Here is a 15,852-nt window from a genome sequence, read left to right as displayed (position 1 = left end):
TTCGAATAATTTAAGTACTGACGTTTTGCCCCTTCTGTACATTGCTGACGTATTGTCGCAGCCGGTTATAGCATGTAAAAATAAAATGTACTTTTGGCATTTGGTATAAGCCGATAAACTTTGCGAAGAATATATCTCTGTTCGCTGTTGAGCCCTTCCAGGTTTCAGAAAATAAATAACTTTATCTACTGGAGTCCTTGTAGTAAGCAGTACTAACAAATCAACATCTTCACCAACTACAATTTGTTGTGTTTGTTGCCTTAATTTTTTCAATTGCTGTCTCAATTATAAGGATATCTGCGTCATTTTTAGCTTGTTTCACTTCAATATTCGCAGCTGTTAATTTGTCGGATAACTTTAATCTCAGATAACGAGATTTATTATTAATGTTAGCGAAAAATTGTTGTTGATTCGCTGGAACTGTTATATTTTCATCAAAGATAATCTCGGAACCCGATGATGTTTTTGTAGTTCGACGACGTTGTTCTGCAGCTTTAATATTCTTTGTCGAGTCACTGTTAGCCGTCAAATACCACTGTCACTGTACGCCCGTAATGTCTGCTAAATGGTAGACGCTTGTAATAAGCACTTGAACTGAACCTTTAGCACTAAAAGAAACAGATAATATGAACAAGACCAACGGACAATACTGTAGCCATTGTTTACAATAGACAATCTGTTCTTTTTTAAACAATGGTATAGCCAAATGTTTTTCAAGGCCACGTGGATAGAGGAAATTCAGTTTGGGACTAATTATCTTTTGAAGAAATATTTTCAGAATAGTATAATATATTATACAAAAGAGACACAAATAGGCATTTATACCTGTCTTAAGTGCCATATTATGAATATACGTGGTTTATATGTGCATATAATGTATAAAGTAACTTTTAAAATCGCGATATCTCAGGAATGGTAACGCTTAGGAAAAAAATTGTAAGGACTATTTTTGTAAAGAATGTTAAGATCTACAAGTTTGGTCTGATGTTTTTTTTTTGATAAAAAAAAACATTGATGGTTTTCGAGAAAAATCCAAAAAATCTCAAATTTTGACCTTTGACCCCGAATAACTTCTGTTGCACATATAGGATCGATGGGGACTTTTAAAACTTTATTTGTTATGGTAAGCTCTAGTTCTCCACCAAAATTTGGCTCTCCGGCATTTTTTGTTATTTGACAACTATTTTGATGTCTAAGTTGACCGGATTATCATGTAAAAAGAAAGAACATTATTTTAAATAATTTATTCAAATAAAAAATATTGAAAAAATGATGTTTAATCAAATAAAATACAACATAATAAATAAATAAATAATACAAAATAAGTTTGACTTTATGACCAACCATAAATAATATAAAAAATTATAAACGAAAATAAATATACAGTAATAAGTGCGCTAATAACAGGAAAAATTACGGAAATGCCGGAAAACATAATACGTTGTGTCATAAAAAGAGAAAAACCTAGTAGAGGTGGGAAATTATCAATAGAAACCTGTAAATTTACATTATATTGATAATTTTCCACCTTAGAACGTATCGAAGTTAAGCTCTCACAGGAGAGTTTTATAAAATTCTTCTGTCACAGTGGTAGTTGCCAAACTCCTCCGATACGTCTAAAGGTAGGAAATTATCAATATAACGTAAATTTATAGTTTTCTATTAATAGTTTCCCACTTCTACTAGTTTCATCTCTTTTTATATTTCACAACGTATTATGTTTTTCGTCTTTTGCGTTATTTTACCGATTCTTAACGCACCCATCACAGTCATAACATACACCAAAGGGTATGTAAAATATTTCATATTGGGCTTTATCAGATAGTGGGGAATTAGAAATAAGACTCAGAAAGAGAAAGGCAGCATTCTTAACCAATTGTAAATATCTCACCCTCTAAAGCAAACACGTTACATATAGCGGTCTACTTTAGGTAACAGAAAATAGACACCATTTAGTATCTCTAATATACCTAAGTAGCAGCAACTGCTTAATTGATTAAAAATACCTCAACATGCTTAAACAAAATATTTCTGACTCGCTTTATAGAAGGCTCATGCCTGGTTGCACCAACAAATCTTGAGCTCCAGCTTAGCTAAGCTCTACTTATAGATAGGGCCTCCTTGAATGTCACTTACGTTGCACCATAATTTTAGATTCTTACCTTATTATCAATTATATCTATTATTATATTATATTATTATGGTATTTTTATTGTAATATATTATATTAATTCTTATGATATTCTCGACTTAATCTTAAGATATGTTGGTGCAACCGGTCATTATTTACCTATATAAAAAAGTATATTTCAAAATAACCCTCATAAAAAACTATTTGTTTTTGGAACATTCTTATAAGTAATAATATGTAATTTAACCAAACAGAAGGAACTAAAAAATACTTGTATTCATAAAAATATAAAATAATAAATAAATAATATAAACTAAGCTGAATTGACAGAGTTAGAAATGAGAAGGTTCTTAAGGCACATATCCACGACACTTGCGCTCCGCACTCCTGCAACTGTTCCACATAGTGGATACGTTGGCGCTCCCGGACCGTGCAATGGTGCGCGATTTGCTTCAGCGCTCCAATCGGTGGCGGTTTATAGGTAGAAGAGCGCATGCCGTATCTATTGGAGCAGCTGCAGGGAGCGCGGAGGGCAAGTGTAATGGATACGTGCCTTTAGACAGCTAAACCAAACACCACAACTAGTCAATAAAATAAAGAGACTGGAACTAAAGAAACCATCCGATGACCTCCATAATCGCATGTGCTGTCACCCTTAGATTCTTTTATGTGAGATTATTTAAAAGAAATCGTTCTAAAGATTTAAATTTTAAGAATAGTAACAAACTAAATTAGCGTATACTCAGAGTACGTCAAAGACGATACAAGCAGCATTTGACACTTTTGTTTTGAAGTAGAATGAAGTAATTTTAAAACACTTATTACAATACAATTATTATAATTATTTCACATTTTAACGTTATTGGTTATTGTTGAAAATAGACATAAATTTAAAACGCCAAAAAGTAAATTGCAACTTTAACGTCCTATTTTGTTTATCATAAGCAATTATAATATATTTAAAATATTTAAAAAATTTTAATCTTCTAGATAGGTTATCCAAAAAAAGTAAATTACAGACATAAAGACACATTATTGTGCCTAGTAATTACCAATTTTCCATGTAGTTAACAGTTAATAAATAAGGTTGGTACAGTATAAATACCGTTTTACATCATTATCTGCATCATGGATTTAAGTTGACATTGTTGCCAAATTAAAAAAATCTGAATTCATTTTAAACCAACTATATCACACAATTATTGCAGAAGTGGATTATACAACAAAACAAATTAATATTCAATGTAAAAAAATAAACAAAATTATAGAAAACAAGAACTGAGTAATAATTCTACGTTAAAATAAATAATAAAAACGATAAAATATAATAAAACTACCTACTTATAGTAAATAATAAAAACAAATCTGAAATGTCGACACCGCAACTGTAAAATAAGTGTTCCTAATTTCTGCTAAAATGTCATCTTCGTTCGATAGCCAGTATACTTGGCTAAACCATTCTAAGAAGGAACCGACCTATGACTTAAATATTTTGTATTGTTATCATGTGACGTCACTTGCTATCACGCGGATAACGTGCAACGTTATTTACACTGTACGAACCATAAATAGCTTATTGTACCAATAAGCTATTGTACAAAATAAAAATGTTTACAAAATATATATAATACTGATAAATATTATATCATAAAATTTACTATTTTCTGTTTTTTCATTGACTAGTCTGACACTCATTTTTAGGTCGTTCATCAAAAAAAAATCTGACATCTATGTTTCACTACGGAAATACTTCTAAAAGATCAGGACTGATATTCAAAGTTTTGATATTTTGGCCTGCTGAATTCGGCTCAAAATAGTTCTGAGCTGGCACCAAAATATAATACCGCTGACTGGAACCCCCCGTCGCCGTTGGTCTGATAATTGTTCCGAGTATGGGAACCCGCTGAACCAAACCTTGTGCAAAGTTTTGAACCCCACTTCCGATGTTTTGGGTAAAGCCTTGAAAGGTAGTTCCAACACCCTGGGCAAAGTTTCCAACGTTAGTGGCCCAACCTCCAACTGTATTGCCTACTGAAGAAAATGTATCTGGTACGTTTATTTCTATTGGAATCAAGCCGGTGGATTGTATTAAGTTACCTATGAAATCCAACGGTCCTCGTGATTGCTGATTCTGTGGACCATAGCTAAAAAATAAACATAAAATATTAAAATAAAAACAAACAATTTGCAGAAATGTTAATTTTTAATTTGTAAATACAGTGTGACAAAGCCAAATAGAATAAATTCAATATCTCATTAACCGGTGACTTACCGGTAAAAATCCCGAAACAAGTCGATTTTCATTTTCAAATTATGATTTTTTCGCATATATATCATACTAGTGACGTCATCCATCTAGGCGTGATGACGTAATCGATCATTTTTTTAAATGAGATTAGGGGAGGTGTGCTAGCTCACTTGAAAGCTTGTTCAATTCTCTATTCAGTAATATAAACATTAACATAATTATTTTTACAAAGTGTCAAAAAAAATGTTTTTTAAATAAATTAATTTACACAGGAAGAAGAATGTATGTTATTTATTTAATTCAAAATACATTTTGCTGCTATCAAAAATCACAAAAAATGTTTATTTCACAAATAAACATTGCTTCTCGCATAAATTAAAGGTTTAAATTGCCAAGAGACAGGTGGGTGGCAGGTTGAACATTGAATGTAAGCGAAAAGCAATGTTTATTTCTCAAATAATTAATTTTGCTCTTTTGTGACAGCAGCAAAATGTATTTTGAATTAAATAAATTACATACAGTCTTCCGTTTGTGTAAATTAATTTAATTTAAAAAAAAAATATTGGGCACCCTGTATAAATAATTATGTTACTGTTTATATTACTCATAGAGAATTGAATAACCCTTCAAATAATCTAGCACACAACCCCTATTCTCTTTTAAAAAAATCATCAACTACGCCATCACGCCTAGATGGAGGACGTCACTAATATGATATATATGCCAAAAATCATGATTTAAAAATAAAAATCGACCTGTTTCGGGATTTTTTCAAGACTCCGGCTTACGAAATAACGAGTTTATTCCTTTTATTTGCACCATACGGTATATTTACGCATTTATTAATATAGATTGCGGTTTAGTGATTACTTCTTCATAATTTTAATTTATGTTGTATCTTACAGATTGAATGATGATCCGATATTCCGTATGACCCGATTTCGATTCGTGTCATTTGCTAGTTCATCGTTAGTAAAAGTGTTAATAATTCACATATCAATATGTAAATATAAATATCTGTAAAATGTCTAAAGTAAATAGGTTTTATTAGGTAAATAGGTAAATAGGTTTTATTTAACAGAAAATTATGCTTTTGACTTATTACAATCAGACGATTTTTTCATTATGATAAATTAAAAATTTAGTGTATCTAATAGCTGCATTTCGGGCATGTCTTGTTCTTTCACCCAAGCATTTTTGCATCTCTTATTTTGTTTTGTATTTCCTTATTTACTATTTTGTACTTTGTTATTCTATTTTTCCGAGGGGAGACAGTTCAGTTCTCCCCTCCATTATTCCGTGGCGGTTTTTTACGAGTACCACCACTTTTAGGGCAGTCAATGAGGGTATTTTGGCTCAGAATTCCATCCACTACATCGATTTACTTGATATTTTCACCGACAGTAGAAAATAGTTTAGGAATCAAAGTCTACCCTATGCCGACATGTGCTTTTATCTTGGAGGTGGTTCCCACCCACTCTCGGGAGTGAAAAATGTTTTGGTTAAAATAGCCACGGAACAGGCTAGATAACTTAATTTTAAGCAAAAATTGTTCTATAATTATTTTTTTATAACTCAATACTTTTTTAGTTATTCGTGGTTGAAAATTGGCCATTTTCATTGAAAAATGACACCTTTTCGGGCAGATTTTTGTGAATACCTTAAAAATTTATGCATCTAACAAAAAAACTATATAAAATATTTCTGTAGGTTATAAAAAAATAAAGAAGTTCGTTCCTTCATAAATCTTCTAGTTAAAATAAATAGAGGGATATGGTAGGTAAGAAAAGTTTGTTTTTTTTTGCTGCATGCTCAGATCGGTGTATTCAATTTGAAATAACAGAAACGGTCGATTTTCGGTGTATAATGATATTTACAACTTTTATAGTACTTTAAAAAACCTTTAAAATGAGCAATACTAAATGCCGATTACATTCAAACTAAGCGAGATATTCTGCAAAAACATTGATGACTAATGTATTTTAAGAAGAAATGTAAAATATATTATTTAACCCCTCATCCATCAGAATTTAAATACATCGTTTTCCTTCTACAATACTTTTTATCATAGTGTTATTTATATGTACAAAAAGTTGGACTGGTTTAAAATGAATGATTTTGTGAAAAATTTAAGATCAAATTATAAAGCGCATTTTTAAATTTTCTTAAAAATCTTCCTTTTCCTCCATGTAACTCGAAAATGATAAGAGATACGAAAAAAAGATACTACACTAAAATGGAGGGTATTTTTAGATAAAAATTTCCTTTTTATTTTTTATTACTGTATCTCATATCATTTTCAAGTTACATGGAGAAAAAGGAAGATTTTTAAAAAAATTTAAAAATGCTCTCAATAATTTGATTTTTTTTTATGTTCAAAAACCATTAATTTTAAACCCGTCCAACTTTCTGAACATAGAAATAACACTATAGTAAAAGGTATTGTAGAAGGAAAACGATGCATTTATATTTTGGTGGATGGGGGTTAAAATTACTTCTCATGTTTTTTTTAAACACATTCGTTATCAATTTTGTTTGCAGCATATCTCGCTTAGTTTTAATGTAATGTACCTTTAATATAGCTCATTTTAATGGTCTTCTTAACCACTACAAAAGGTATTGGTAGCATTATACACCTAAAAACGACCGTTTCTATGTTATTTCAAGTTGAATACACCAATTTGAGAATGTACCAAAAAACAAACCTATTTTCACCTACCATAATATCTCATTTTGTATTATAACTGGATGGGTTATGGAGGCAAGTGTCTCTTTGTCTTTTTATAACTTAAAAAAATGTTCAGTATAGTTTTTTTAGTTAGATACATAGTTTTTAAGGTGGTACATATAAGTTACTGATATACATATAAATTACTGACATCATCATCCACAGAAATACACATTATATAAATTTTCATCTACATACAACCCACCATCATATTTCTAAATATCACTATTCTCACCCTAGCTATTCAACCTGTCATTACCAACATATAACACTTATCTATAGTAAAAATAAATCAAAAGCCCAATTTTCTTTCTAGGTACCGTTCATGTTCTTTTCTCATTACCTTCCTCACAGACGTTTCATATCCCCAGCCCCTATTGTCATCATCTTACGACGGTTTTGGTTTTTGGACCCTTAGGGATCCGGGCAGCCTGCGAAGTCTTCAGGAATTAGTCGCCTTAGTTTGAGCTTGTGCTTTCCAATGATACATCCCCCTAGATTATTCAAAACATTTTTACACCTCAGCCACCCCCATTGTGATTCCTTTTAAATTTACACAAATCCCAACAGCTGTCAATAAGTTAAATATATTCGATAACTTTACATTAACACAAAATTGCTTTTTTAAATCTTAGGTTTTTGACAAAAATATTACTGATTTCTGTTATCGAATATGTACTAACATTTGTGTAATGTGGGCTGCCTATCCATCTCCACTAACAGCATACGCAAATACATTTTTAACAACATTTAGTTTACTGAATTTGAAATGATAATTTTCACAATGGAGTGTGTTGTTACATCATTTCTAATTTTAACAAATTGTAAACCATAGCCTTTAAATATGACAGGCTATTTTTTCAACTTCCTGTGGAACTGTCATTTCTGTCTTGTCATCGTTCTGAGGTCTCCACCTATATCATTGTTATTTGCTACCAGACTTTCACCATGTAATCTAGTCACACCACAGCTCAGATGTTACCTGGGGCATAATTTTAAAATAGTTTAAACAGCCATGCTTTAATTGGTATTTTTAACTGATGTTTCCTTAACGGACCACTTATACAGGGCTTTGACCCACATATTTTTGTTAAACTATATCTTGGTGGTTAGCATGAAAACTTCACGTGAGTATAACCGACAGCTTTTTTAACCATAGTCAAAATTTCAATCTTTGCATTATTTTATCAGGCTATATTCATTTTAGGTAAGCACTGATAATGACTGGTAAACCAGTCTAAAACTAGTGATGTGATTGTGATAGCCCTTTTTGGGGATTTTAAATATATACCTTTTATAAAGGATTTACTATTTTTTTAATATACTTTTGTACGACTGACCAAATTATACCTTATATTATATTATCTATATATTATTATATTATATTATACTTTATTATCTATAAGATATGAGTAAGCCTCTGCCTTAATACCTGAAGCAAGATTTATGAACTGGCGATTCACAAAATCAAATGTCTTTTTCTCTCTCTCTCTCTCTTTCTCTCTCTTTCTCTCTCTCTTTCTCTCTCTTTGACTCACACACATTCCCATTTATTGATTTTAGATTTATTTATATGAATTTACGCCATTATTAATCAAAATTCAGAGTTGACGTAATAATATGAAATGATTGTAAGTTTAAGGCGAATCTATTGTATGTAAATTTTATTTCATTTGAGTGGCATTATATTTTCTATAAGATGTGCGCGGTGTCCTTTGTGAAAAGAATATATTATTTTCTTACTTTTGTTACTTTGTAAAAAAGATATAAGTACATATGAATTACGGAATTAACTTTGTTAAATGTTCTAATCATAATATTCAAAATATTTAAAGCAATGTTAAAAAAACATTCAAAATAATAAAAAAATGTAAGTTATACCTTATAGGCACCAGAATCACTTTAGCTTCATTGTTCATTGGCATGGAAAATGTCTTCGTGAAACAATAAAACAAACATAACACATAAATTAAATGTAAGTTCTTCATTGCTCTTCTGAATGCACCGTTATTCGACTGATTTCACTGATCATTATACACTTATAACACTGTCAGCAGTGTGCATAAAAAATTCACAGTAGGAAATACTCTCTTTTTTGTCTAGGCCAGTCGTTGGCCTAATGCGACAGAGTCTTCGGGATGAGAAATTGATTTACATAAAACGACTTTTACTTATTTTACGAATCTGTTTTTTAATAATCAAGTATATTCAAATGGGAAATAAGCCACAATTTTACCTAAAAATGATTTTATTAACGTTTCGACGCCCAAGTCGGGTGTCGTTGTCAAAATACAAAATAATATTAAATAAACAAAAATGTTGTTGCTTAGTAAAAAATTCTTCTAATAATTTATTTAATCTGACTCATTTATATCGGCAATTCAGACACGTATTATACATTTTAAAGTAGACGACTTTAAAAATGATATTGCCAATATTGATGAGTTGCGTTCCTGGGACGACTTTACTAAAAGATAGTTCATTCGATTACATGAAATCAATCCCAACTCAAGAATAGCCGCCATAAAAAATCATAGCATGTGATCTGTCTTTAAAAAGACAACCAAATGCAACGGTTGTACTGAAATTCTCGCGTTAGAGATTCCATAGTAAATCACGAGGGAAGACCAGGAAAAACCTCGTGATACTATCCCGACATCGCAAGTATTTGGGTTTACATTTAGTTTACTCTCAAAACTAATACCAAATTCTGACTTGATATTTTAAATTTTAAATAATACTAAAATACTAAATATGTACTAACTCGATATGTTACTCATTTACTAATTGTGGTATTTTCTTTCTATTGACTTCCTCCTTTAGTATGGGTAACCACATCCTACTGCATTCTACCGAGGAATTTGCGACACAATTGGTTTCATTTAGCATAATTAGAGCCGCTTCTTTGATTCTTCTCTTTTTACTATCTGCTTCTTTTAAGACTATACTTGAATCTCTCCACTGAACTCTATGTTCATTATCCCATGCGTGTTGACATATTTGAGATCTATCAAATTCTCTATTTTTTATATAAGACTGATGTTCATTTACTCTAACGTCTAATGGTCTTGACGTTTCACCTATATAAATTTGTTCGCATTCACAAGGTATTTTATAAATACAATTCTTTGTTCTTTCTTGTTCACTGTTAGGTTTAGTTTTAGATAGAATAGATCTCAATGTGTTTGTTGTTTTGAATGTTGTTGATATGTTGAATTTATTTCCTATTGTTTTAAGTTTCTCGGATAGTCCTTTTATATATGGTATTGATATTTTCCTCGTATTATTTCTTGTGAATGTTGTAGGATCCCGTTCTAAGTTGTTCTGTTCCATTCGATCCAATCTTGACAATTCCTTATTTATAAACGATATGGGATAATCATTTTTTAATAAAACAGATGTTAACAATTGTTTTTCTTCTAAAGATGAATTTTCGTTAGAACAAGTAATTTTGGCTCTATCATATAAGGATTTAATGATTCCCTTTTTAACGTTGATGTTATGATTTGATTTGTAATTGAGATATCTGTTGGTGTGTGTTGGTTTTCTATACACTTGAGTCTCATATCCAGTATCCTTCTTTGAGACCAAAACATCGAGGAAAGGTAGGGTGTTATTGTATTCCTTTTCCATTGTAAACTTTATTGTCTCTTCTTGATCGTTTATAATATTCAGGAACGTATCCAACAATTCCGATCTATGAGGCCATATGGAAAACACATCATCTACATATCTCCACCATACTGTGGGTTTTAAATTTTGTTTAGAAATGATATTAGTTTCGAAATCCTCCATAAATATATTAGCCAATAATGGAGATAAAGAAGAGCCCATTGCGAGACCAAAATTTTGTTTATAGAATTCATTATTTAGTTGAAAATAGGTATTATTAGTACATAATGTCAATAACTCCATTATAGCTGATACATTTAGTCTTGTCCTAGTTGTTAATGTATTATCATTTTCTAATTTCGTTTTGATTATGTTTAAAGTTTTATCTAATGGTACATTTGTAAATAAACTGTTTATGTCAAAACTTACTAAAATATTATTTGGATTAAATTCTATATTTGATAATTTGTTTAAAAAATGTTGTGTATTTTTTATAAATGTGTCATTATTATTTGCCAATGGTTTTATAATATTTAATAAAAATTTTGATAGTTCACTACAAGGAGAATTGATGGTACTACAAATAGGTCTAAGTGGAATATTTGCTTTGTGAATTTTCGGTACTCCATAAAAATGTGGTGTCTTACTGTAATGAGGTGTCATTAATTTTCTTTGATAGTACGTTAGGTCATTTTTAAATTTGAATAAAGTTCTATAGATTTTGTTTTCCAGTGTCTTCGTTGGATCCTTCGTTAATTTGGTATAAGGTCCATTTGTAATTAGACCTCTAATTTTGTCCTCATATTGTACTTTATCCATTATTACAGTTGCATTTCCTTTATCCGCTGGTAGGATTGTTATGGAGTCATCATTTTTTAAAGTTTTTAAAGCTTTTTGCTGATGTTCTGTTCAATTTTATTAGATTTTTCCAATTCAAGTTTGCATAGTACCCTATATTGTTCTTTTTCATGGGTTGGTAAACACTGGGATATTTTTTCCACTGCGCTAATTATGTCTAATTTTGGAATAGATGGATGAGTGACAGCATAGTTTAAACCTTTTGACAATACCAAATTTTCCGTTCGATTTAATGTATTAATATCCTTGATGATATTCCAAAAACTGTATACAGGGTGTTTCTAAATAAGTATGACAAACTGTAAGGGGTAATTCTACATGAAAAAATAATGACAGTTTGCTCTATAAACATCTGTCCGCAAATGCTTCGTTTCTGAGTTACGGAATGTTGAAATGTTTCTTACAAGCTGACTATTTATCTATTGCTCTAAAACCAGTTGAGCTAGCAAATGAAATTTGGTGGTTCATAAGAGGAAATTATTGTGAATTTTTTGACATACAACTAAGAATTTTATATTCAGCATTGGCGCGCATGCGAGTAATGGTCTGAAATATTCTAAACAAAAAATGGTTGGCGTACCATTTCAGAGATGGCTTACCTGAGATATTTCAAATTTAAAATCATTTTTGAATTAACCGTTTAATTTGTGACAAAAAATATATTTTATACGACGTTATATATTTAAAAAAAATATATTTTCATACGACGCTCCGTTTTCATGGAAAAATATCTTAACGCTTACAAAGTATAAGTTTCTATACATTAATATAGAAACTTACGCCGAATACTTTGTAAGTGTTAAGATATTTTTCCATGAAAACGGCGCATCGTATGAAAAAAGGGAAGATAGGTTTTTTGTTACAAATTAAATGAGAAATTCAAAAATTATTTTTAATTTGAAATATCTGTGACGTACTATTTATATTTTTTCAAAAATTTCAGACCATTACCAGTATGCGCGCCAATGGTGAATACAAAATTCTTAATTGTATGTCAAAAAATGTACAATAAGTACCTCTTAAAACTCACCAAATTTTATTTGCATATCTCAATTGGTTCTAGAATAATAAAAAAATCATCAGTTTGTAAGAAATATCATTATTTTTTCATGTAGAATTACCCCTTAAAGTTTTTTATACTTATTTAGAAAAACCCTGTATATAAAAGTATTACATAACATGAAATTTTACAAATTATGAAATTTTAGTCATGAAATAATTTGCAGATAGGTATAAAAAGTAAAATAGATAAAAAATTATTATTTACTAATAGTCTAAGAGCTAGTGAACCCTCCGACTAACGGTCGTCCTGTAAGGCTAGAAATTTTTCTAGTGATAATTCATAGCACACCAAGGCTAAAAACCATGACCTGGTAGGCCTCAGCGGTGCACGTGTATCTACCATGTGAATCGAAAAGTGCAAATTTACGGGGTAAAATAAACTTTCTCCTGTAAGGTTTAAATTTAAGTATGTGTTTGAGTAAGTCATTTAGAAGAAATGTGTACAATGACAGGCGATTCTGAAGAGCATAAGACCTTGCCAGGCTAGGGGAAAGATTAGGGGTGTTTCCTAAAATTATTATTTTTGCATCGAACAAATTTTTTTTAGGTTTTTTGATACATTCCAAACAGAAAACGTCTTTAGTGATTTTTCTCTTAAGTTAATAGTTTTTGTTATATAAGCGATTGAATATTTTGAAAATTGCGAAATCGGCCATTTTTAACCCTAAATCGGACATTTATCTAAATATTTCAATGTTGCCAAACTACGTAGATATTCTTTAAACATTGATTGATAAAATCCCAAAAAGTTTTTTGAAATAAAATATCGAAAACCCCTTTGTTTTTTAATTGCTAATCAAGCGGGCGCGTCACTATAATATAAGTGAGGACGTTTGAGTTTGCATAAATTCATTATCTCGAGAATGGGCAAATTTCAAGAGAAATCCTCAGATAGGTCGATTTTTATTTTTGAATTAGGACTTTTTGGCATATATATATAATACTAATGACGTCATCTGTCTGGTCGTGATGACGTAATTGATGATTTTTTTAAATAAGAGTAGGGGTTGTGTGATAGCTCATTTGAAAGGTTATTTAATTTTCTATTCAGTAATATAAACATTAACATAATTATTTATACAGGGTGTACAAAAAAAAATTTTCTTTTATTTGTCAAATTTAATCAAAGTTAATTTAATGGAAACAATTTTTTTGTACACCCTGTATAAATAATTATGTTAATGTTTATATTACTGAATAGAGAATTAAATAACCTTTCAAATGAGCTATCACACAACCCCTACTCTCATTTAAAAAAATCATCGAATACGTCATCACGCTCAGATGGATGACGTCACTAGTATTACATATATGCCAAAAAGTCCTAATTTAAAAATAAAAATCGACCTGTCTGAGGATTTCTCTCGAAATTTGCCCATTCTCGAGATAATGAATTTATGCCAACTCAAACGTCCTCACTTATACCACAGTGTCGCGCCCGCTTGATTAGCAATTAAAATACAAAGGCGTTTCCGATATTGTATTAAAAAAAACTCTTTGTGATTTCATCAATCAATGTTTAGAGAATATCTACCTGCCTTGGCAAATTTGAAATTTTTAGATAAATGTCCGATTTAGGGTTAAAAATGGCCGATTTCGCAATTTTCAAAATTTTCAATCGCTTATATAACAAAAACTGTTAACTTAAGAGAAAAATCACTAAGGACCTTTTCTGTTTGGAATTATTCAAAAAACCTAAAAAAAATTTACTCGATGCAAAAAGAGTAATTTTAGGAAAAACCCCTAATCTTTCCCCTCGTCTGGCAAGGTCTTATGCTCTTCAGAATCGCCTGTCATTGTACACATTTCTTCTAAATGACTTACTCAAACACATACTTAAATTTAAACCTTACAGGATAAAGTTTATTTTACCCCCTAAATTTGCACTTTTCGATTCACCTGGTAGATACACGTGCACCGCTGAGGCCTGCAGGTCATGGTTTTTAGCCTTGATGTGCTATGAATTATCACTAGAAAAATTGCTAGCCTTACAGGACGACCGTTAGTCGGAGGGTTCACTAGCTCTTAGACCATAAGAAGACCTCATCACCAATATTGAAAAACAAATAATGTACGCCGACGATCTACATGTATAACTAAGTAACATATTATGTAATATTACTAAGTAACAAAATTGAGTAACAAAACGTGATTATTAAATCATTATCATTATCATCAATCAGTCCTGATTTGTCCATTGTTAAACATAGGCCTCCTCCAGATATTTCCATCTTCTTGTGTTCTGCGTCTCTGCTTCCAATTGCTCACAATTCTTTTGAAGTCGTCTGTCCATCGCATTGGGGGTCTTCCTTGGCTTTGCTTGTCTGTCCATGATCTCCACTCAACTCATGATTATTAAATGAATGTAGCTACATCACGGAAAAAATAATCTCAAAATAAATAAAGAAAAATCAGAAGTAAAGTTAATAAATCACCTTGGATCAATATGCAAGGTTTAGATATCTGGGAATAGATATAACCAGTTACGGAGATGTTGAAGAGGAAGTACGACAACAAAGCTTAAAAGCAAGTAAAGCGGTGGGATCTCTTAATGACACAATCTGGAAGAACAAACACCTAAGACAAGAAACAAAAGCAAGAATCTATAAAGCAGCAATTAGACCTATATTGACATAAACGACGGAGACAGACAACAGAGATGAAAATACAGTATTGCCCAAAATAAACAGTACTGAAACTGAAACACAGATGTATTTTTGTGCGCGCTGTCATATTCAAATTAACTAGTATAGACCTGTCGAGTAATCTTTAAATAATTACTTATTAACCCGCCAGTGATCGCTATATGAGATTTTCTCTCACGCTTTCAGAAAATTGCGCACAACTTTTTTTCTGGGAAATTATGCGCGCTGCAATTCCTTCTAGTCTCCTAACTATCCTCCCTCGACAATCTAATGGACTCGTCCGCTCAGATAGTGACTCAATTTATTTAGTATCACCGTATTGTTGAGTCAGTGCGCGTTATGTGAGAGATTCTCTCATCAAGCGACCACCGGCGTCACCAACTGTGTATAAAAATTAATTTTATTTTTCCACTTAAAACCTAAAATAATATCCTTATATGATGCAATAATAGGCGCCGTGGATGTGGTCGATGATATGAAAATCCTATATTGTGTTTCACGGGTTAGTTGTAGATGGTAACTTACCATATATTTTTCAATGTTAAATATTGGCGGCATCAATATTAAC

At 31.0% G+C, this 15,852-nt stretch overlaps 1 protein-coding gene across 3 annotated transcripts in view; it reads right to left on the bottom strand.

Moving 5' to 3' along the window:
• Positions 1 to 1,229: 1,229 nt before the first annotated feature.
• LOC114336052 (uncharacterized) overlaps positions 1,230 to 15,852 on the bottom strand; it is a 76,026-nt gene continuing 61,403 nt past the window's right edge. For 2 of the 3 annotated variants that reach the window (XM_028286380.2, XM_028286366.2), the window contains one exon: positions 1,230 to 4,275. In XM_028286380.2, the coding sequence (XP_028142181.2) occupies positions 4,225 to 4,275 (51 nt within the window). In that variant the 3' untranslated portion in view covers positions 1,230 to 4,224. Of the gene's footprint in view, positions 4,276 to 8,988; positions 9,178 to 15,852 lie in introns of those variants that run through there. The other variant, XM_028286373.2, reaches the window with a different exon arrangement.

The sequence above is a fragment of the Diabrotica virgifera genome, chromosome 1, assembly GCF_917563875.1.
Source record: "Diabrotica virgifera virgifera chromosome 1, PGI_DIABVI_V3a".
Classification (NCBI taxonomy): Eukaryota; Metazoa; Arthropoda; class Insecta; order Coleoptera; family Chrysomelidae; genus Diabrotica; species Diabrotica virgifera.
The sequence above is the reverse complement of the archived record's forward strand: the minus strand, read 5'-3'. Positions and strand labels throughout refer to the sequence as shown.